The sequence below is a fragment of the Ursus americanus genome, chromosome 3 (assembly GCF_024610735.1).
Source record: "Ursus americanus isolate L20-20 chromosome 3, mUrsAme1.1.p, whole genome shotgun sequence".
Taxonomy (NCBI): Eukaryota; Metazoa; Chordata; class Mammalia; order Carnivora; family Ursidae; genus Ursus; species Ursus americanus.
Genome location: NC_142129.1, coordinates 70491392 through 70512906, shown reverse-complemented (window position 1 = coordinate 70512906; position 21515 = coordinate 70491392). Strand labels below are relative to the sequence as shown.

The 21515-nt window shown below is 38.6% G+C and overlaps 1 protein-coding gene across 7 annotated transcripts in view; it reads left to right on the top strand.

Moving 5' to 3' along the window:
* CDK14 (cyclin dependent kinase 14) overlaps nt 1-21515 on the top strand; it is a 924301-nt gene that overhangs the window by 543600 nt on the left and 359186 nt on the right. For all 7 annotated transcript variants that reach the window (XR_015724025.1, XR_015724024.1, XM_045793298.2 and 4 more), the window contains one exon: nt 17180-17228. Coding sequence is in view for 5 of the 7 variants with exons in the window: in XM_045793298.2 (XP_045649254.1) it covers nt 17180-17228 (49 nt within the window). In the remaining 2 variants the exon portion in view is untranslated. The remainder of the gene's footprint in view (nt 1-17179; nt 17229-21515) is intronic.

The window sequence follows — 21515 nt, the reverse complement described above, 5'->3', positions numbered from 1 at the left end:
CCCTTTCATTCATAATTTTATTAATTTGGGTCCTTTCTCTAGTCTTTTGAATAAGTCTGGCCAGTGGCTTATCGATCTTATTTATTCTTTCAAAGAACCGGCTTCTAGTTTTGTTGTTCTGCTCTACTGGGCTCCTCGTTTCTAATTCATTGATCTCTGCTCTAATCTTGATCAACTGCCTTCTTGTGCGTGGGTTAGGCCTGTTCTTCTGTTCCATCTCCAGTTTCTTGAGGTGAGAATATAAAAGCTGCATTTTAGATTTTTCTGTTCTTTTGAGTAAGGCTTGAATGGCTATGTATTTTCCCCTTAGGACTGCCTTTGTAGTGTCCCATAGGTTTTGGACCATTGTGTTTTCATTCTCATTGGTCTCCAAAAATTGCTTAATCTCATTCTTAATTCCCTGGTTTACCCAATCATTCTTGAGCAGGATGGTTCTTAGTTTCCAAGTGTCTGAGTTTCTTCCAAATTTTCCCTTGCAGTTGAGTTCCAGTTTCAAAGCATTGTGGTCTGAGAATATGCAGGGAATAATCTCAGTCTTTTGTATCGGTTAAGACCTGTTTTGTGACACAGTATATGGTCTATTCTGGAGAAAGTTCCATGTGCATTCAAAAAGAATGAGTATTCTGTTGTTCTGGGGTGTAGTGTTCTCTATATATCTATGAGGTCCATCTGGTCCAGTATGTCATTCAAAACTCTTGTTTCTTTGTTGATTTTCTGCTTAGGTGATCTGTCTGTTGCTGAGAGTGGAGTGTTGAGGTCCCTTACTATTAACGTATTATTATCTATATGTCTCTTTATTCTGGTTAAGAGTTAGCTTGTGTATCTAGCTGCTCCCCTGTTGGGGGCATAGATATTCATAATTGTCATATCCACTTGTTGGATACATCCTTTAAGAATAATATAGTGTCCTTCTGTATCTCTAACTACAGTCTTTAGTTTAAAATCTAATCTGTCTTATATGAGAATTCCTACCCCCCTTCCATTGGCATGAAAAACAGTTCTCCATCCCTTCACTTTTAGTCTGGGTTTATCTTTAGGTTCAAAATGAGTCTCTTGTAGACAGCATATGAATGGGTCATGTTTTTTTATCCATCTGCAACCCTGTGGTGTTTTATGAGAGCATTTAGGCCATTCACCTTGAGAGTGATTATTGAGAGGTATGATTTTAATGATGTCATGTTGCCTGTGAAGTCTTTGTTTCTATAGATTGTAAATTTCTGTTCTGTATCACTCTTGGGGTCTTTTTACTTTTATAGAACCCCCCTTAATATTTCTTGTAGGGCTGGCTTGGTGGTCACATATTCTTTCAGTTTCTGCCAGTCTTGGAAGGTCCTTGTCTCTCCATCCATTCTGAATGACAGCCTTGCTGTGTAAAGGATCCTTGGCTGCATGTTCTTCTCACTTAGTGCTCTGAATATGAGTTGCCAGCTTTTTCTGGCTTGCCAGGTCTCTGTACACAGGTCTGACTTTATTCTGATGTTCCTCCCTCTGTACATAAGGATTCTCTTCCCCCTGGCCGCTTTCAAGATTTTTTCCTGGGATCTAAGATTTGCGAATTGTACTATTATGTGATGTGGTGTAGGTCTGTCCTCATTGATCTTGGGAGGGGTCCTTTCTGACTCTTGGACACGAATGCTTGTTTCCTTTACCAGGTTGGGGAAGTTCTCAGATACAATTTGTTCAAATATGTCTTCTAGACCTCTCTCTTTTTCCACCCCCTCGGGGATGCTGATGATTCTGACATTGGAATGTTTCATTGAGTCAGTAATCTCCCATATTCTAATTTCTTTTTTTTTTTTTAAAGATTTTATTTATTCATTCGACAGAGAGAGAGACAGCCAGTGAGAGAGGGAACACAAGCAGGGGGAGTGGGAGAGGAAGAAGCAGGCTCTCAGCAGAAGAGCCTGATGTGGGACTCGATCCCAGAACGCTGGGATCACGCCCTGAGCCGAAGGCAGACGCTTAACGACTGAGCCACCCAGGCGCCCCCCCATATTCTAATTTCTTGAAATTGGAGTTCTTTAAGCTATGTTCCCTCTTTTTCCTTCTTTCCTATCGTCTCATCTTCCAACTCACTAATTCGTTCTTCTGCCTCATTTACCCTGGCTGTCAGAGCATCCAGTTTAGACAGCATTTGATTCATAGCATTTTTAATTTCTGCCAGATTCACTCTCATTTCCGTCCTTAGAGATTCTATATTCTCGTTAATATTTTCATTAATATTTTTTTCAAGCCTAGACATCATCTTGACCATTGTTACTCTGAACTCCATTTCTGACAATTTGGTTATATCCATATTCATCAGTTCTGTGGCACAGGCCACAGTCTCTGTGTCCTTTCTTTACTGAAGATTCCTCCTCCTCCTTATTCTGATGAGGAGAGTTTGAGGGGATGCACAGAGCCCAAATTATTGACCAGGACCCAGGCAGTGTGCACTTGTTTTATAGGGACCTTAGGGATGTGAGCTTCTTGATTTTTCAGCCTGCCTTCTGGGGGAGGGGCCTGCCGCGCTGATACTCAGGCAACCCAGTTTGGGTAGAGTTGTCCCATCCCCTGCGAGGGGGGTTGGGGATTGGCACAATGTGAACTGGTATTTCCGGGCTTTTGTTCTCTGGCGACTTTCCCTGGTGGTTTTCTGTGACTTTTCTGAGAGTCAGAGCAGCAGTGGCCGTATCCTAGCCTTTGTCTCAGAACAGAGAGATTGCAGTCCGCTCTCCACTGAGCTGTCCTGGCCACTTTAACTCTGTTTCTGTTGGTGCTGCTCAACCCTGCAGCGTCCCAGGTTGTGCGCCCCACAGCCATTCTCTCAGCCCTTGCTTCCAGGGCTGGCATGTCTCTGCCCTTTGTGCTTCTAACACCGCCAGCCGCCCTGGTTCCCGCGCGCGCTCCCGAGCTCCCTGTTTCAGTATGGTTCGCGCACGCTCCGGAGCGCTGGTTTTCAGTCTGGTCATGCGCACGTTCCCAAGCTCTCGGTTTCAGTCTAGTTTGAGTGTGCGCTCTGGAGCTCCGGTTTTCAGTCTGGTCGCACGCGCGTTCCCGGGCTCACAGTCTCAGTCTGCTCTCTCCTGGGTGCTGGTCCACGAGTCTGGCCCGCTCCCCAGTGCAGGTGGCTACTGCTTCCCAGTGCCCGAGCGCGGCTCCCTTCTCCTTCCGTTTATGTTCCAATATCAGTGCGCGGATTCACAGCTCCCCGCTTCGTACCTCGATACTCATCGCTGGAGATGTTCATTTGTAGAAATCCAGATGTATCTTCCTGCGTCTCAGGCTGATTCTGTGGGTGTTCAGGATGATCTGGTAGATACCCAGCTCGATTCAGGGGACCAGCTGAAAAAAGGTCCCCTATTCCTCTGCCATCTTTTTCCCTCCCTGTCTGCTTTAGACATTCTTATCAGCTCTCGAGGTGGTTTCGTTATTGAACACTCCCAGTAACTCTGAGGTGAGTACTGCTGTTATTCCCATCTGTACAGGGCAACTGAGGCACCCAAAGATTTTTTTTTTAAGTATTATGTCCAAGGTTACTAGAACTGGGAAGGCATGGTCTGGCATTTCCTATGAACACAAGACAGATTTGTTCTCCTAGACAAAAGGTTAAGGCACTGACAGCCTATGGAAAGTACGTTGGGAGTGGGGAGAGTACATTGTGTGTGCCTGCTTTTTTTAAGACTACTTTTTAGAGCACTTCTAGCTTCACAGCAAAACTGAGCAGAAGGTATAGAGATTGCCCATACACACCCTGTGTGTGCACATAGTCCTCGCCTGCCTGGTAGCAACATGCCCCACAAGAGTGGAACATCTGTCATAATCGCTGAACCTACACTGACACATCATTATAACCTAGAGTTCATAGTTTACATGAGGGTTTACTCCTGGTGAACATGGTACCTTCTGTGGGTGTGGACGAATGTATGACATGTGTTCACCATTACAGTATCATACACAGTAATTTCACGGCCCTGAGAAATCCTTTCCTCCCTTCCTCTGCCTTAACCCTGGCATCCACTGATCTTTTTACTGTCTTCATAGTTTTACCTTTTCCAGAATGTCATCTCATTGGAAGCATGCACGTTTCGTATTGCTGGTTAAAGGAGCTTTGTGATCTGTTGTGCTTCCGCTGGCTTAGTGCATTGTTGAGGTCAAACTTCAAGTCTCTTCCAACAGAGACACAGGGGAGTGTCCTGGTGTAGTGGCGAAGAGCATGGACTCCACTTCTAGACTGGCTGGGTTCAAATCCCAGCTCTGCCACGTGTGAGCTGTGTAACACAGACAGGGTGCCCAGTGTCTTGCTACCTCAGTTGCTCTGTGTGTAAGATGGAGATGACCATAGCTCCTCCCCCGTAGTGTTGTCCTGAGGACTAAAGTGAGTGCGTATTTGCAAACTACTTAACATACAGAAAATGTTTGCTAAATATCAGGTATGCTTGGGTATCCCAGCTCTTTGGTAAGGAACAGCAGACTGGAAGCAGAGTCCTCCTTCAGCCCGTGCTAGCCTGCATCGTGGCCTCAGGCGACTCTACCTTTTCCAACCTCAGTTTACTCCTGTAAAATGAGGTGGTTAGACCCCCTGATTGCTCACACTGCCCCTGAAGGTGCTGAGCACCTCCTTCCTGATCTCTTTCTCCCTTTGGGCACTTTAGATGGAGGGATGGGTGGGGACACATGAAGAGTGAAACACAAAATCTTCTCCTTTCTTTTCTGGGCACTGTAAAGATATATTATGGTTTGTGAATAGTACACTTTAGATTTGCAAGAATGCCTGTGATTAAACTTTTCCAGAGAAAAACATCTTACGGGAAAGAGGAGCGTTCCATGACTTTTAGGTTGGATAGTTTGAAGACCTCAAGAACTGTGCACTCCCAAAGCCACAGTTGTACATATGTCCAAAAAGCCAAGCCATCAGAAGTAAAAATATTTTATGAAATAGTAGAACGTTTGTTTCTAGAAGTTGCTCTGAGATTACTCACTTTAAAACACACAGTCTTGGGAATTAAAAGATGATTTGCTGCAGCGAGGGTAGGTCAGGGTGCTTCAGTCTCCTGCTTGCACGTCTGAAAGTGGCTGCTGAGCATTTTGGGGTGGCCGTCTGGGTGACAGCGTCAGGACAGTGCAGTTCTGTTCAGCATTAACGTGTCATGTCAGAGCCTCTTGCTGATAACCCTTGAGCTGTGCCAAATTGCAGTCATTATGTATTTTGGGGCTGTCAAGTGTGTTACAGCTGTGAATTGCAGTGGTGCGAACATTACGCCCGTTTAGGTCATTCTGCTTTTTGGAGTTGAGATATCTAAACATGCCCATATTTTGGAACAAGTTTAGCCGTCTCTATCTGGGGTAAACTCTCCTCTTCTGTGCAAGAATTCTGCTTTACTTCTGTTCTAAAAACTATAAATGGTTTAAATCCAGCTTTTCTGTCTCAATCAGACTATCAACTGAGATGTTCACCACTGGCTTGGCCTTACTAATATGAGAAATTGAAGGTTGCGTGAAAATTCTCGTGCACACTTGTCAATATGGTTTTCTTCTACTGATGCTCTGTTAGCATTGGTCCCGTGATTTATTGTAGGTGGCTTATGACCATATATGTTTTGTGCACTGCTAAGTATCCACAGTGCCTAAAACAGGGCCTGGCAAATAGTAGGCACACGATAAATATTTGTAGAATAAACAAGAGAATGAATGAATGCTCGTGCCTCCTATCCTAACAGATTTAAGGATATTATATGTTACATAAACAAGTGATAAGAGTGATTGTTTGAAATCTCACCAGCATGATTCATAACTGTGCTCGTTTTTCACCTTCTAAAGGACCAGAGCCTTTTTGCTTCCCTGAAACAATCCTGAGAAAGGCCTCAGGTTCACCACATCTGCCAGGTGATAGGATGGCCATGGCTCTTTGCTGATATTATTACTGTTTTCTTACAAGGTCCGTAAGAAAGAGTAAATGTATTTGTTAAAATATAAAATAATCCTAAAAATTTTAAGTTGTTAAGACTTGAATATATTGTTGAGAGGAGTTAATTATCAAGTACATCTAACATTTCCTGTGGCATTTTGGACATGCCCATTTTTATATTGACTTATGAAATACTTGTTCCATGATACTATTTACATTGGGTGATTTTAAATCTGTTTACAAAAGGAATACTGAAGTCTTAGACTTTGTAAGATCTCATCTCTATTGCCACCCCTCCCCAAAAAAGAAAGAAAAACGTTAGCTTACAAATCCTGATTTTATCTCTCAAGTCTTTTATTTTTTTTTTTTTTGAACATACTTGAAGTTTTTCATTGGTTGGTTGATATAACTATTTCCTCATATGTTTTCCTGTTATTGAAGTTACAAACACAGCAGTGTCCTGTAAGATACACGACCAAAAAATTGGTGAGAAGGAAATGAAGGGAATACAAATCGAAATTATTTTCCTGATGCATACAGTTCCTACCTATAAGCAAATGAGTACGTTCCAATTCGGGTTTGCTCTTCCTGTGGGTTAAAGTCGGCTTTCCTAGCGCCTCAAGCCATTGCAGTTGTTCCTCTTTTAAGCTAGGGCTCTCGAATGCATACCATCGTTCTCTAGTTGTTTTCCTGTGGAATTTCAACGACCCCACCGCACACAAGCATGGCAGTTTGAGGGAAAACCTTTCCAGTTCTCTGGCCTCCCATCCCGCTCCCGTCGCATAGCAAGTGATTTCTTGTGTGTGAGCTCTCTTCCCCGGCCTCCCGCTGCGTGTGATCTTCCTCCACAAGGTCCCTGCAATAAGGGAAGGTGAAAATCAGCCTGCAGGTTTAAATTAATTGCACTCCTCAGTTATGCTCGGAGTTTAGCCAGTGCTTTACATCACAACATTCTAAACTTCTAGTTTAAACATAATTGGAAACCTGACATTAAAGTAGTCACTGACAGAGTAAACGTAACTAAAGCAGAATGGTGTAAAATACTCCTGTGCAAATAACTTGAATAATCTGATAAAATTATTCCTAGGCCGTTGAATATTTTACTAAAGATACCTGTTACTGGTGCTGAGCCCAGGATCCCAGCACCTTTTTGTTTTTCAAACTTACATGCCTAATTATATTGTGTTTGTTCTAATGGAACATCACTTTTATTCGTAATGGAAATAGTTTTTAAAATATATTTTTTTCATGTAGTTATACATGTAATGCATGTTCAAGGCAAAAAAAAAGGTAGAGACGCCTCCATTCGAAATTGTGTACTTTGGCAGTTAAGATCTGAAAGATGTTGGGTACAAGAGAGCAGCGCCTGCGTTTTACTGGGGTGGCTTCAGGTATTTGAGTTTATCCTGTCTTCATTTGGAAAAGAAACAGAGGCACTTAGTGGCTCTGCCTCTGGGCTCCCGAGGGACGGTGTCCTTATCTACACGGCAGCACTGTTCACCCTGTGTTTGTAATTCTGTGTTTACATTTCTGTGCCACTGAACCATAACCAGGACTTTTACCCATTTCTGCCTGTCCAGTGCAGCTCCTGGCACCCCAGCAGGAGCCCAGGTAGCATTTGCTAAAAGAATTCAGAGTTTATGTGAATAGTGATGGAAGATAAACATAGGAAGAACTCATTCCTCATTCTTCCTTATTTTTTCTACTTTCATATGGTGCGCTTCAATTTGGGCTCTTTTATGCACAGCTAAATCTGACATATTGTATTTCTGAAAAAAAAATTTCTATTAGCATATCCTGTCAAACTCTAAATAGAGGCAATTCTTAGAACTAATATTTATGTGCAGTCATTAATTGCCAAGAATAATAATTTACTTGTAAATGCAAGATTGTATTAATTTTATCTGTAATGGAATTCTTGTTCCTCCTGAAATCATAGCAAATTATTAAAATTGCTTTGTGGGGAGTACAAAGTTAAGGAGATCAAATTTGTTTTATAAGAACATTTGATATAATTAATTTTTAAAATATATCTTGCTTTTTTAGTACCAGACTTTAGATAATAATAATTTTTTTAAAGACCTTTATAAAAAGAACTGTTCTTCCCATTTCTCCTTGCTTTGTCAGTTAATCCTCAAACCTAGAATATTCCTTTAAATTTCTGCTCTGCGCCAACAGGCTGAATTACGTTATGACTTTATAATGCAGTCTAGTAGAGAATAAACTCAGACATGAGACGTTCCTTGGAGACTTTTAATTCATGATTGTTGGTGAGCACTTTGACCTGTAGCTTTAGAACAATGGCTGTTTGGAATCAGGCCTGATCTTCAGCAAAAGCATGTCATTAGAGTATAATGACTAGTTTCTGCATTGATTGGTCAGAGCCCATGCCTGGCAGGTTCTAAAATATTTTAACAATTATTCCAGCTTGAATGATGACTCTGAAACTCCGTGAAAACCTTCAGTACTTTCTGACTCATCCTGGAAAGATTCATGTATTCTTGGGGTAACCGTTGAGTTGAATATGAGATTCTAAATCTTTGGAACTTAGAAATTAGAGATCAGTAAATCCTCTGTTCGTCATCTTAATGCCTACCTTTCTGTCATACCCTTGCTCTGCCTTTTAGCAAGCTGCAGACTGATTGACCCCTTATTGCAGTCACTCTGTTTCGATAGCCCAATGTACATCATCCCCTTCCTGTACAGTTATAAAAAACTTTTCTTGGTCTCCCTGCTTCCATCCTTGCTTCCAATAGTGTATTCTCGAAACAGAGGGCAGAGCGGTCCTTAAGTAAATATCTGGATGGTGTGTTGCAGGCCACAGGGGCTCCATGTGAGCTGGTCTTCTTCCCTTGTGCCCCTTCTCTATCTTAGTCCCCACTTCTCTCTCCTGGCCTGTCTGCTCCAGCCATCCTGTCCTTCAGGCTCACTCTAGCCTTGCACATCCCCAGTGGAATGTGAGCTCCCTGCCCGCATGAAAGGTTTCTGTGTGATTCCCTTCTATAGTCTCAGCCCCTGAGAAGGACACCTGGCATGCAGTAGTTGCTCAATAAATAGTAGTTGAACCAGTGAATCATTGCACAGTGTTTCCAGTCATTCCATTTGGATAGACTCTGTGTTTAGAAATAGGAAGTTGAGCAGGTTCTTAAATTTCTTTTCATTCTTCTTATCTAATGGTATTCTTCCACAGGAAATATACCGTAACAAAAGCAATATCAGTCATTTAGATTCTCTCCTTTAAAAGCTTGTCATTAAAAGCAGACAACACTGAAAAAAAGACATCCACCAATATTAAGCAAAGTTAAGCCTTTAAGTATAAAATTTTTAAAAAGAATCAAGATCAATATGAAAAAGATGCCATTTAGGCTTGAATGCTCCCATAAAACGCCACAGGGTTGCAGATTGGATAAAAAGAAATGACCCATCCATTTGCTGTCTACAAGAGACTCATTTTGAATCCAAAGATACATTCAGACTGACAGTAAAGGGATGGAGTACCATCTTTCACGCAAATGGACCTCAAAAGAAAGCTGGGGTAGCAATTCTCATATCAGATAGATTGGATTTTAAACTACAGACTATAGTTAGAGACACAGAAGGGCACTATATTATTCTTAAAGGATGTATCCAACAAGTGGAGATGACAATTATAAATATGTATGCCCCCAACAGGGGAGCAGCTAGATACACAAGCCAACTCTTAACCAGAATAAAGAGACATATATATAAAAATACATTAATAGTAGGGGACCTCAACACCCCACTATCAGAAATAGACAGAACACCCTGGCAAAAACTAAGCAAAGAATCAAAGGCTTTGAATGCCATACTCGACGAGTTGGACTTCATAGATATATATAGAACACTACACCCCAGAACCAAAGAATACTCATTCTATTCTAATGCCCATGGAACATTCTCAAGAATAGACCATGTTCTGGGACACAAAACAGGTCTCAACCGATTCCAAAAGATTGAAATTATCCCCTGCATATTCTCAGACCACAACGCTCTGAAATTGGAACTCAACCACAAGGAAAAATTTGGAAGAAACTCAAACACTTGGAGACTAGGAACCATCCTGCTCAGGAATGATTCGATAAACCAGGAAATAAAAAATCAAATTAAACAATTTATGGAGACCAACGAGAATGAAAACACAACAGTCCAAAACCTATGGGATACTGCAAAGGCAGTCCTAAGGGGGAAATACATAGCCATCCAAGCCTCACTCAAAAGAATAGAAAACTCTAAAATGCAGTTTTTATATTCTCACCTCAAGAAGCTGGAACAGCAACAGAGGGACAGGCCTAATCCACTCACGAGGAAGCAGTTGACCAAGATTAGAGCAGAAATCAATGAATTAGAAACCAGAAGTACAGTAGAGCAGATCAACAAGACTAGAAGCTGGTTCTTTGAGAGAATCAATAAAATTGACAGACCACTGGCAAGACTTATCCAAAAGAAAAGAGAAAGGACCCAAATCAATAAAATTATGAATGAAAAAGGAGAGGTCACAACCAACACCAAGGAAATTGGAAGGATTATTAGAAACTTTTATCAACAGCTATATGCCAATAAATTAAGCAATCTGGAAGAGATGGAAGTTTTCCTGGAAACCTATAAACTACCAAGACTGAAACAGGAAGAAATTGATTTCTTAAACAGGCCAATTAATTATGAAGAGATTGAGTCAGTGATAAACAATCTTCCATATAACAAAACTCCAGGCCCGGACGGTTTTCCTGGGGAATTCTACCAAACATTCAAAGAAGAAATAATACCTATTCTCCTAAAGCTATTTCAAAAAATAGAAACAGAAGGGAAGCTACCAAACTCATTCTATGAGGCCAATATTACCTTGATCCCCAAACCAGGCAAAGACCCCATCAAAAAGGAGAATTACAGACCGATTTCCCTAATGAATATGGATGCCAAAATCCTCAACAAGATCCTGGCTAATAGAATCCAACAGTACATTAAAAGGATTATCCATCATGACCAAGTGGGATTCATCCCTGGGATGCAAGCGTGGTTCAACATTTGCAAATCGATCAGCGTGATACATCATATCAACAAGAAAAGTCTCAGGAACCATATGATCCTCTCAATTGATGCAGAAAAAGCATTTGACAAAATACAGCATCCTTTCCTGATTAAAACCCTTCAGAGCGTAGGAATAGAGGGTACATTTCTCAATCTCATAAAAGCCATCTATGAAAAGCCTACAGCAAATATTATTCTCAATGGGGAAAAGCTAGAAGCCTTTCCCTTAAGATCAGGAACACGACAAGGATGCCCACTCTCGCCACTATTATTCAACATAGTACTAGAAGTCCTTGCAACAGCAATCAGACAACAAAAAGAGATCAAAGGTATCCAAATCGGCCAGGAAGAAGTCAAAATGTCTCTCTTTGCAGATGACATGATACTCTATATGGAAAACCCAAAAGAATCCACTCCCAAACTATTAAAAGTTATAGAGCAATTCAGTAATGTGGTAGGATACAAAATCAATGCCCAGAAATCAGTTGCATTTCTATACACAAATAATGAGACTGAAGAAAGAGAAATTAGGGAATCCATCCCATTTACAATAGCACCAAAAACCATACGTTACCTTGGAATTAACTTAACCAGAGACGTAAAGGACCTATATTCTAGAAACTATAAATCACTCTTGAAAGACATTGAGGAAGACAGAAAAAGATGGAAAAATATTCCATGCTCATGGATCGGAAGAATTAATATAGTTAAAATGTCCATGCTACCCAGAGCAATCTACACTTTCAATGCTATCCCGATCAAAATACCAAGGACATTTTTCAAAGACCTGGAACAAATAGTCCTTAAATTTGTATGAAACCAGAAAAGGCTCCGAATCGCCAAGGAACTGTTGAAAAGGATAAACAAAGCTGGGGGCATCACAATGCCGGATTTCGAGCTGTACTACAAAGCGGTGATCACAAACACAGCATGGTATTGGCACAAAAACAGACACACAGACCAATGGAACAGAATAGAGAACCCAGAAATGGACCCTCGGCTCTTTGGGCAACTAATCTTTTAAAGCAGGAAAAAACATACAGTGGAAAAAAGATAGTCTCTTCAATAAATGGTGCTGGGAAAATTGGACAGCTACATGCAAAAGAATGAAACTTGACCACTCTCTCACACCATACACAAAAATAAACTCCAAATGGATGAAAGACCTCGATGTGAGACAGGAATCCATCAAAATCCTAGAGGAGAACATAGGCAGCAACCTCTACAACATCAGCCAAAGCAACCTTTTTCATGACACGTCTCCAAAGGCAAGAGAAACAAAAGAAAAAATGAACTTGTGGGACTTCATCAAGATAAAAAGCTTCTGCACAGCCAAGGAAACAGTCAAAAAAACTAAGAGGCAGCCCACAGAATGGGAGAAGATATTTGCAAATGACACTACAGATAAAAGACTGGTATCCAAGATCTAGAAAGAACTTCTCAAACTCAATACACGAGAAACAAATAAACAAATCAAAAAATGGGCAGAAGATATGAACAGACACTCTTCCAATGAAGACATACAAATGGCTAACAGACACATGAAAAAATGTTCAAAATCATTAGCCATCAGGGAAATTCAAATCAAAACCACACTGAGATACCACCTTACGCCAGTTAGAATGGCAAAAATAGACAAGGCAAGAAACAACAATTGTTGGAGAGGATGTGGAGAAAGGGTATCCCTCTTACACTGTTGGTGGGAATGCAAGTTGGTACAGCCACTCTGGAAAACAGTGTGGAGGTCCCTTAAAAAGTTAAAAATTGAGCTACCCTATGACCCAGCCATTGCACTACTGGGTGTTTACCCGAAAGATTCAGACGTAGTGAAGAGAAGGGCCATATGCACCCCAATGTTCATAGCAGCATTGTCCACAATAGCTAAATCGTGGAAGGAGCCGAGATGCCCTTCAACAGATGAGTGGATTAAGAAGTTGTGGTCCATATATACAATGGATTATTACTCAGCTATCAGAAAGAATGAATTCTCAACATTTGCTGCAACATGGACGGCACTGGAGGAGATAATGCTAAGTGAAATAAGTCAAGCAGAGAAAGACAAATATCATATGATTTCTTTCATCTATGGAACATAAGAAATAGGATGATCGACTATGAGAAACAAACTGAGGGCCTCAGAGGGGAGGGGGTGGGGGAATGGGATAGACCGGTGATGGGTAGTAAGGAGGGCACGTATTGCATGGTGCAGTGGGTGTTATACGCAACTAATGAATCATCGAACTTTATATCGGAAACCGGGGATGTACTGTATGGTGACTAACATAATATAATAAAAACTCATTTAAAAAAAAAAGAAAAAGATGCCATTTAATTTTATTGGAGGACATACACACAAATCCTTTCTGAATGGAAAGACACACCATACTGTTATGTACAAAGATTTTGTATCATTCTTTTCAGATAAGAAGATGTTTTAATGAAACTCCAACCAGATTTCCAATGGGAACTTTATTTTGTCAATTGACTGTTTTGTTTGACACTCATTTTTCCTCATCACTTAATCTAAAGTGTCCCTCTCATACTTGTTAGTCTGCATTATATCTCCTTGTTTTATTTTGCTAGAACACTTTTTTTCCCCCACCTTTATTGAGATAGAATTGACATATAACATTGTATAAGTTTGAGGGGTACAACATAGTGATTTTATATATGTCTGTATTTGTGTATATTACAGAATGATACCACAGTAAGTTTAGTTAACAGATCCATCACCTCACATAGTTAAAATTTTTATGTGTTGTGGTGAGAACTTTTAAGATCTACTCTCTTGCGGCTTTCAAATATACAATGCAATATTGTTAACTAAAGTCACTATGCTTTATATTACATCCCCAGAATTTATCCATTTTGTAACTGGAAATTTATATCCTTTGATTGCTTTTCATCCATTTCTCTACCTCCCCACCTGCCCCTGGCAACCACCAATCTATTCTCTGCTTTTATGAGTTCAGGGTTTTTTAGATTCCACATATAAGTGAGATCATACAGTATTTATCTTTCTTTGACTTATTTCATTTAGCATAATGCCCTCCAGGTCCTTCCATGTTGTTGCAAATATCAGGATTTCCTTATTTTTTATGGCTGAATACTATCCATTGCATATATACACCACATTTTTTCATCCATTCGTCCATCAGTGGACACTTAGGTTCTTCCCATATCTTGGCTATTGTAAATAATGTTGCAGTGAACATAAGGGTGAAAAAAATCTCTTCAAGTTCATGATTTAATTTCCTTCAGATATATACCCAGATACGGATTTGTTGGATCATATGGTAGTTGTATTTTTAATTTTTTAAGGAACTTTCCTACTGTTTTCCATAGTGGCTGTACCAATTTACATTCCCACCAATAATGTATAAACATTCCCGTTTCTCCACATTCTTGCCAGCACTTGTTATCTTGTCTTTTTGACACTAGCCATTCTTACTGGTGCGAGGTGACATTTCAGTGTGGTTTTGATGGTTTTAATCTGATGATTAGTGATGTTGAGCACCTTTTCATGTACTTGTTGGCCAGTTGAATATCTTCCCCGGGAAAAGGTCTGTTTGGGTCCTCTGACCACTTCTTAATTAGTTGATTTGATTTTTTGCTATTGAGTTATATGAATTCTTTATATATTTTGGGTGTTAACCTCTTATTAGATACGTGGTTTGCAAATATTTTTCTTCCATTCTGTAGGTTGCCTTGTCACTTCATTGATGGTTTCTTTTGCTGTGCAGTAGCTTTTAGTTTGTTGTGGGTCTCACTTGTTTTTGCTTTTATTCCTTGTGCGTTGGGTGTTGTACCCATAAAGTCAATGCCAAGACCAGTGTCAAGGAGTTTTTCCCTCTGTTTTCATTGATGCTTTCAGGTCTTATATTTAAGGCTTTAATCCTTTTGAGTTCATTTTTGTGCCTGGTTTAAAATAGGGGTCCAGTTTCATTATTTTGTTTGTGACTATTCAGTTTTCCCAGTACCATTTATTGAAGAGATTATCTTTCCTTCATTGAGTATTTTGGCTCCCTTGTCAAACATCAGTTGACCATACATTCATGAGTTTAATTCTGGGCTGCCAGTTTTCTTCTATCAGTCTATGTGTCTGTTTTTATGCTAGTACCATACTGTTTTGATTGGTATAGCTTTGTAAGATAGTTTGAAATCAGGAAGTGTAATGTGTCTAGCTTTGTTCTTCTTTCTCAAGGTTACTTTGGCTGTTCGGGGTCCTTTGTGGTTCCATACACATTTTAAGATTTTTTTTTTAATACGTTTTAGGATTGTTTTGTTCTTATTTCTGTAAATACAAAAAATGCCATTGAAATCTCAGTAGGGATTATATTAGATTTATAGGTGATGTTGGGTAGTATGAACATTTTACCATATTAATTCTCCCAGTCCCTGAACACAGGATTCCTTTCCATTTGTGTCTTGAATTTGTTTCATCGGTGTCTTAATAATTTTCAGTGTACAGATTTTTTATCTCCTTGGTTAAATTTATTCCTAAGCATTTCATTATTTTTGATGCTTTATAAATAGAATTTTTCCTTTATTTTTCAGATAATTCAGTATTAACATACAGAAACACAGCTGACTTGTATATTGATTATGTGTTCTGCAACTGTACTGAATTTGTTTATTAGCACTAACAGTATTTTGGTGGAGTCTTTAAGACATTCTGTATATAAAAGCATGTCATCTGCAAACAGAGACAGGTTTACCTCTTCCTTTCCAATTCAGATGCCTTTTATTTCTTTTTCTTTTTTTCTGCCCCTCCTCTTCCTCCTCCTCCTCATGATTTCTCAGGCTTAGACTTTTAGTAGCATGTTGAATAGGAATGCTGAGGGTGAGCACCCTTGTCTTGTTTCCTGATGTTGGAGGAAAAGCCTTTTGCCTTTCATAATTGAGCATGATATTAGCTGTGGGCTTGTCATTTCGACCCTTTTCTGTGTTGAGTACATTCCTTCTGTACCCAGTTTGTTAAGGGTTTTTATCATGAATGGATGTTGAGTTTTGTCAGATGCTTTTTCTGCATCTATTGAGATAATCATGTGATTTTTGTTTTTTATTCTATTAATGTGGTGTATCACATTTATTGATTTGCATAAACCATCCTTGGATTCCAGGGATGCATAATATAAAAAGACAGTATTTTTCATTGCTGGAAAATGAAAAGTAATCTGTCAGCATCTATTAAAATGTAAAATGTGCATGCCATTTACCAAGCAGCTCTATATGGAGAAATCTATCCAATAGAAATGAAAGCAATAGTATACAGAGATAGTATTGAAGCATTGTTTTTAAGGGAAAAGGGCCTGGAAACTACCTCAGCTGTCACCAGTAGGAGAATAGTCAAATAACTATGGTACTTCTATTTTATGGAATATTATACAGTTTTAAAACAATTGTTACATCTGTTTTCTTGCTTTGAAGGACTATGTATACATATACTACATATTTACTATACATTACAAAATTTTAGAGACTGCTTATTATACAATCCATTTTTAAAAATTAAAATAGTATCCATATGTGTATATGTGGATGGGTTTGTATTTATAAACATAAAGAAATATGTGGAAAGAGACATACCCAAGCCATTAACAACTGCTGTATATTCAGGAGTCAAAAACATGGAGCAGGAGAGGAGATTATTAATATCTGTTCTGTGCTTCTTTATTATTTAACTTGGTAAGACAAACATCTTAATTTTTAAAATATAAAGATTCAATGAAAAATGTAAATATACATTATAAGACATTGGTAGTTTGGCTTTGAGCCAAACCAAATAAATGTAAGAAAGAAAATGTAAACACCAAATAGTGTAAGAAAGGAGAACCAGCATTATTATATTGGGTCAGAGATCTCTTCATAGTGAAAGCAGCAGCTCTCCCTTCACTGATGTGTCAGTGTTCTTCAACATACTTACAGCTTGGAGGTTTGGAATTTGTGTTTCTTTTTTCGACCCAATAAAAACTTAAGTTATTCTAAGAAATAATTACTAGGAAACCGGATTATGAAATAAATCACCGTAGCAAAAGAAAACAACGCTTCGTTATTTAAAATGTGAAGATCTTCCTGTTTTATTCTCTGTAACTGCCCAATCTAAAGGTAAAGGTGTACCACGGCTGGCATAACGATGGCTAGTCAAGCACCATCTTTTTAAAAGTTGAGGGATTTTTTAAAAATATACTTGTAATGTATACATTTGAAACAAAGGTTGTTTATCATTTTTCTTTTTTATTTCAGAACGCTTTACCCTGTACAGCTCTAAAAACCTTAGGCAAGCATGGAATAAGTAAGTCTTTATACACTTTGTGCTTGTTCTCTCTCTCCTTCTCCCTTTTCTCTCTCAATCTCTCTCGCAATTATTAAAACTCTCCAAATAAGTTTGTCTTGACATTTTTCATTTGCTCATCCAAGTATCCATCCATCCATTCATTAACCATTAAATAGTTGTTAAGCCCTAACTGTGTGCCAGCCACCACATTCAGCCTAAGCCGATGCTGTTATATACGAGTTTGGGTTCCTAGAGCAACATGGCATTGCTTCAGAATTCTAAATCCTTAAATTCATTGTGCTTAATCTTCCTGTAACTAAATTCCAAGAAGTATTTTCGCAACAGCAAAATAGCATCTAAGTACAACGTAATGACTGATTCTAATCTAAATAATGCCAGTGACAAACTCCGAGCTAGATAAAATTGCTCTTTCAAATTTTTCCAGTTTATCTATTGTTCCCCTGAGCCTTGTTGGAAAGCTAAGTACATGTATCATTGAAATAGATGTGATCTGTTTATTTAATTTCTGTTCTCTCATCTGATCTCATTGAAATAGTTTTATTTATTGGTTTCACAACTTGATGAAATCTGAAGATCTGGGTTTCTCAAGTTATTCAGTGGTCTTTTATTGCAAGCCAACCTGTTAATAAATCATTGAAAGTTGGAAAGCAGAGTGATTGAGTCACTCTCATTAGTTGTGGAGATCATATTTCAAGTATGATGCTGGGAAGAAGGTAACTGGAACTGCTTTGATTTAAAAAAAAACAATTTGTCATAACAAAATTTTGTCTATGGGGAATTTAGTGTTATTGCCTCAGTTTTTACTGTTATGACATGTTTAATTTTAGACACCATCAATTTTTAAAATAAAAAATAAGAAAAAATCTTTTTATAATAAAAATGTCAGTAGACCCAGTGGACAGATTATTGTGAAGAACTCCTGGGGTGAGTACATTAAACTCTGTGGTGGTTTATTTGGAAGATTTGGCACTTTATTTTGATTAAATTCATCCTTAGAAGAGCACTGGGAAAATTATTTTTGTCTAACACGAGGCTTTGCATTTTGCCGTTTGAAGAATCAATTCTCAATATCTAGAGTCTCCTCTGGGAGGCCTGGCCTCTGCTGGGAACATTCTGTGTGTGTTCCTTTCGCTCTTCTACCCTTCACCCTCCCCCTCTTGACTGATCAGCGGTCTAACGTTTTAATGAAGTGCTTTCATACACCAGGTACTATATACAGTAGACAGTTCCTACCTTAATTAAATGATCAAACACATTCTCTCATAATTGCTCGAAAAGTTTTGTCCAACAAGGTAGCCATCTTATGAAACGATTCTTTATAAAGCAATTGAATTTCTAACTCCATCTTTGAAGTCACAGGACTGTCTCGCAAATCTACATGAAACATTTGTGGAGAACAGCCATTTCCCTCCTTCAGAGGGGCAGAGCTAGAATGACCTCCAAATTGCCCAGGAAAATAGATGGCAAACCTTATCCACTTAGAATAGTCTACAAAAAATGGAACGATGCTGAATGATATTTTTTCCACTGTCCTCTTACATGGATGTGACCCCACTTCGTATATCGCTGGCCCGCTGCAGCCGTCCCTTTTTGTAGCTTGTATTCAGCACCACCTGCCGCCACAAGCTCTCAAGCACACGTGCCCAGATGAATGGCCTTTCTCATCCAGTCATTCCACAGTGACAAGTGGGACGCCTCGCAGAGAAGGCGCTTCTTCTATTCATTTACATTACTCTACCCTGGGGAAACGAGGTTAATTTCATGTCTTTCTAAAAGAAAAGCAAAGTTGAAATAGAATCCAAGCTTTGCATTGCTTCACTTCATTCTGACCACCTGAGACCTGAAGCTTACGTTGCTCTGAGAGATATTGATCGTGTTACAAGAGTAGTTAATTCCACTGATGAAAATCAGGATGTGCAATCCTCTGGTATTGATGTTTTAGAAATTTTAAAAATGATGTGCATTGTGTGCAATTTTCAAATGTTTCTTTAAAGATGTTAGGTGTCAGTAAATATGCTTTTACTTTTGAAGGCAAATAAGAATTCTTCAGAATATGATTTTTTTGCAAAATAAGAACAGTTTTCTCTTTAAGATGTTTAACTTAAGGGATATTTATTATTTGCATTTTCTATGAACATAGGATTTATAGTTTTTCTACCAAAACCAATGTCTAAAACACTGAAGGAAATCTTACATTTTCATGTAAAGTCTTTTTAATGAACTGGTAGAATTGTAGTTAATGTCTTTCTTTTAATCTGTAACATCACATGTGGTTTTTGAAAAAAAAATTAGAAGTAATTCAAAAGCATATAATAAACTGGGTTCTGCCCTTAGATTACTTTTAAAGCATTTTAGGAAAAATGTTAAAAGCTGAGCTTGAGGTAAGATTTTTTAATTATAAACATAACTTAAGAACCATGCTATTTTTAAGTTCCCGTAAGTCTTATTTTTTGTTGCCTTAAGGATTTATCTCAGAAATCACTAAGTAATAAAATATCACTAAAAATATTAGAAAAATACTGCTTTCTGGCATCCCAGTGTTATGTACCGAATCCTTAGAGCCAAGCCATAGCCTCTAGCCCATTAGAACCCAATGAAATTTAGAGAAAACTGAGAATTCAGAGACATTAATTATATTATCGATCCTTCCTCCAAATGGACTTGCAACTTTGCAGCCATTGACATTTCAACATCTCTCACTTTGGAGTGAGGTCTAGGTTCAGAAGAACTGCATTTAAAGACTATTAAGCAAGTATTGGCTTTCTCCATCACTGCTAACTAATTTGCTTGTCTACAAGCACTATTACAAAACTAGAGCAGTTGGTAAATTCTCTTGTACAGCAGTAACAGGTTCAAAATGAAGTGAGCTAATTTGCAAGGACTAATTTGAATTTGATTTCGATGGGTTACTATAAGATGGGTAGGTTAATAAAAAGTAAGTCACTGTTCCCAATTAAGTAGCAATAGCTTTTAAAAATATGTATTAACTCAGCTATTAAGGCTAGTTGGTGTGTTAACCTACCTAAAAGAGTCAGAATTTCTTGAGAAGTGAATCCTCAAGTCTCTTTGAACAGCTGTAACAAATGAAACCCAGTTTATTGGGGGCCAAGTCTGCCCTAGGTAACACCAATGCAGTTCCCTCCTGACTTCATTTATACCAGTAACCATGGGCATAATTTTATCCTTTGAAGGATTTTTTAGTATTCTGGGGAAACAAAGCGGTGATGGGAGAAAAATAACAAAAGATCCAGCAGATATCTAAACTCAAAAGGATGTTAGAATGAAAAACTCTTAAATATAGGATTGAGAATAATAAATATATATTAATAAAGAAAAGAAAGTCCTTTTATTCCCTCATGCTGGACATGCATGATTTGTGTGGGCTCTTCCTGCTTAAAGGGGGTTTTGGGTTAGAGGGAGACACATCTTAATTTTATAAATACAAGTACTGTTTTCTGACCGCCTTCAAAACCATTCCGTTTTATTTCATTGGAGTTATAAAGTCTCCTTATTTTTCTTCCAAATCTCTCTATTTATGGTTGTCTGACATTGGCATGTATATGCAATCAACCAAGAATTTCAGCCACTTAGAAGATCTTTTATTATTTTGGCTGGAGAAGCAGCCTTAGTATATGCTCTCCAGCAATGTTTAAGGGTACGATTCCAGGAACACATGTGCTTGTTTTGGAACTTTTTAACAGCTGAACAATTTGGGGGGGTTGAAAGGAGCAAAAAGAGAACCAAGGATAAACCACAAAGTCACACAGAAGTTGTGTGTGGAAAACACAACTCGTGGCTGATAAAACAGCACATGTCCACAGACTTGAATAGGTGGAGACCAACCTTGTCCGGCTTTCTCCATCCCTGTGCTCTGGTTCAGCTTATAATCCTGCGGGTTAGGTAAGTCCAACTGAATTTCTCCAGTAATGGAAAATGTCACTTCTTTGAAATGTATTATAAATACAGAGACATTGTCATGAAGCTACTTTAATGGAAATGCAAGAACAGAGAAGAAGGCATTTACCTGCATATATTTGAATGTCCTGGCCATCACAAATCCTAATTCAGAAGATTTAAAAGTGTTTTCTAATTTTGCATTCTTGCACTTTCCTTGAATACGTTCTCAAATTCAATAATTAACTTTCAAAACATATTTTAAAGATGACCTGCTGGATAGTTGTGGTACATGTGCATAAAACATAATGTATTTTATATAATTTTTAAAGGAATAATACACATTTCACTGTATATTTATGCTGCTGGTTCCGTATTTTACTTGTTGTC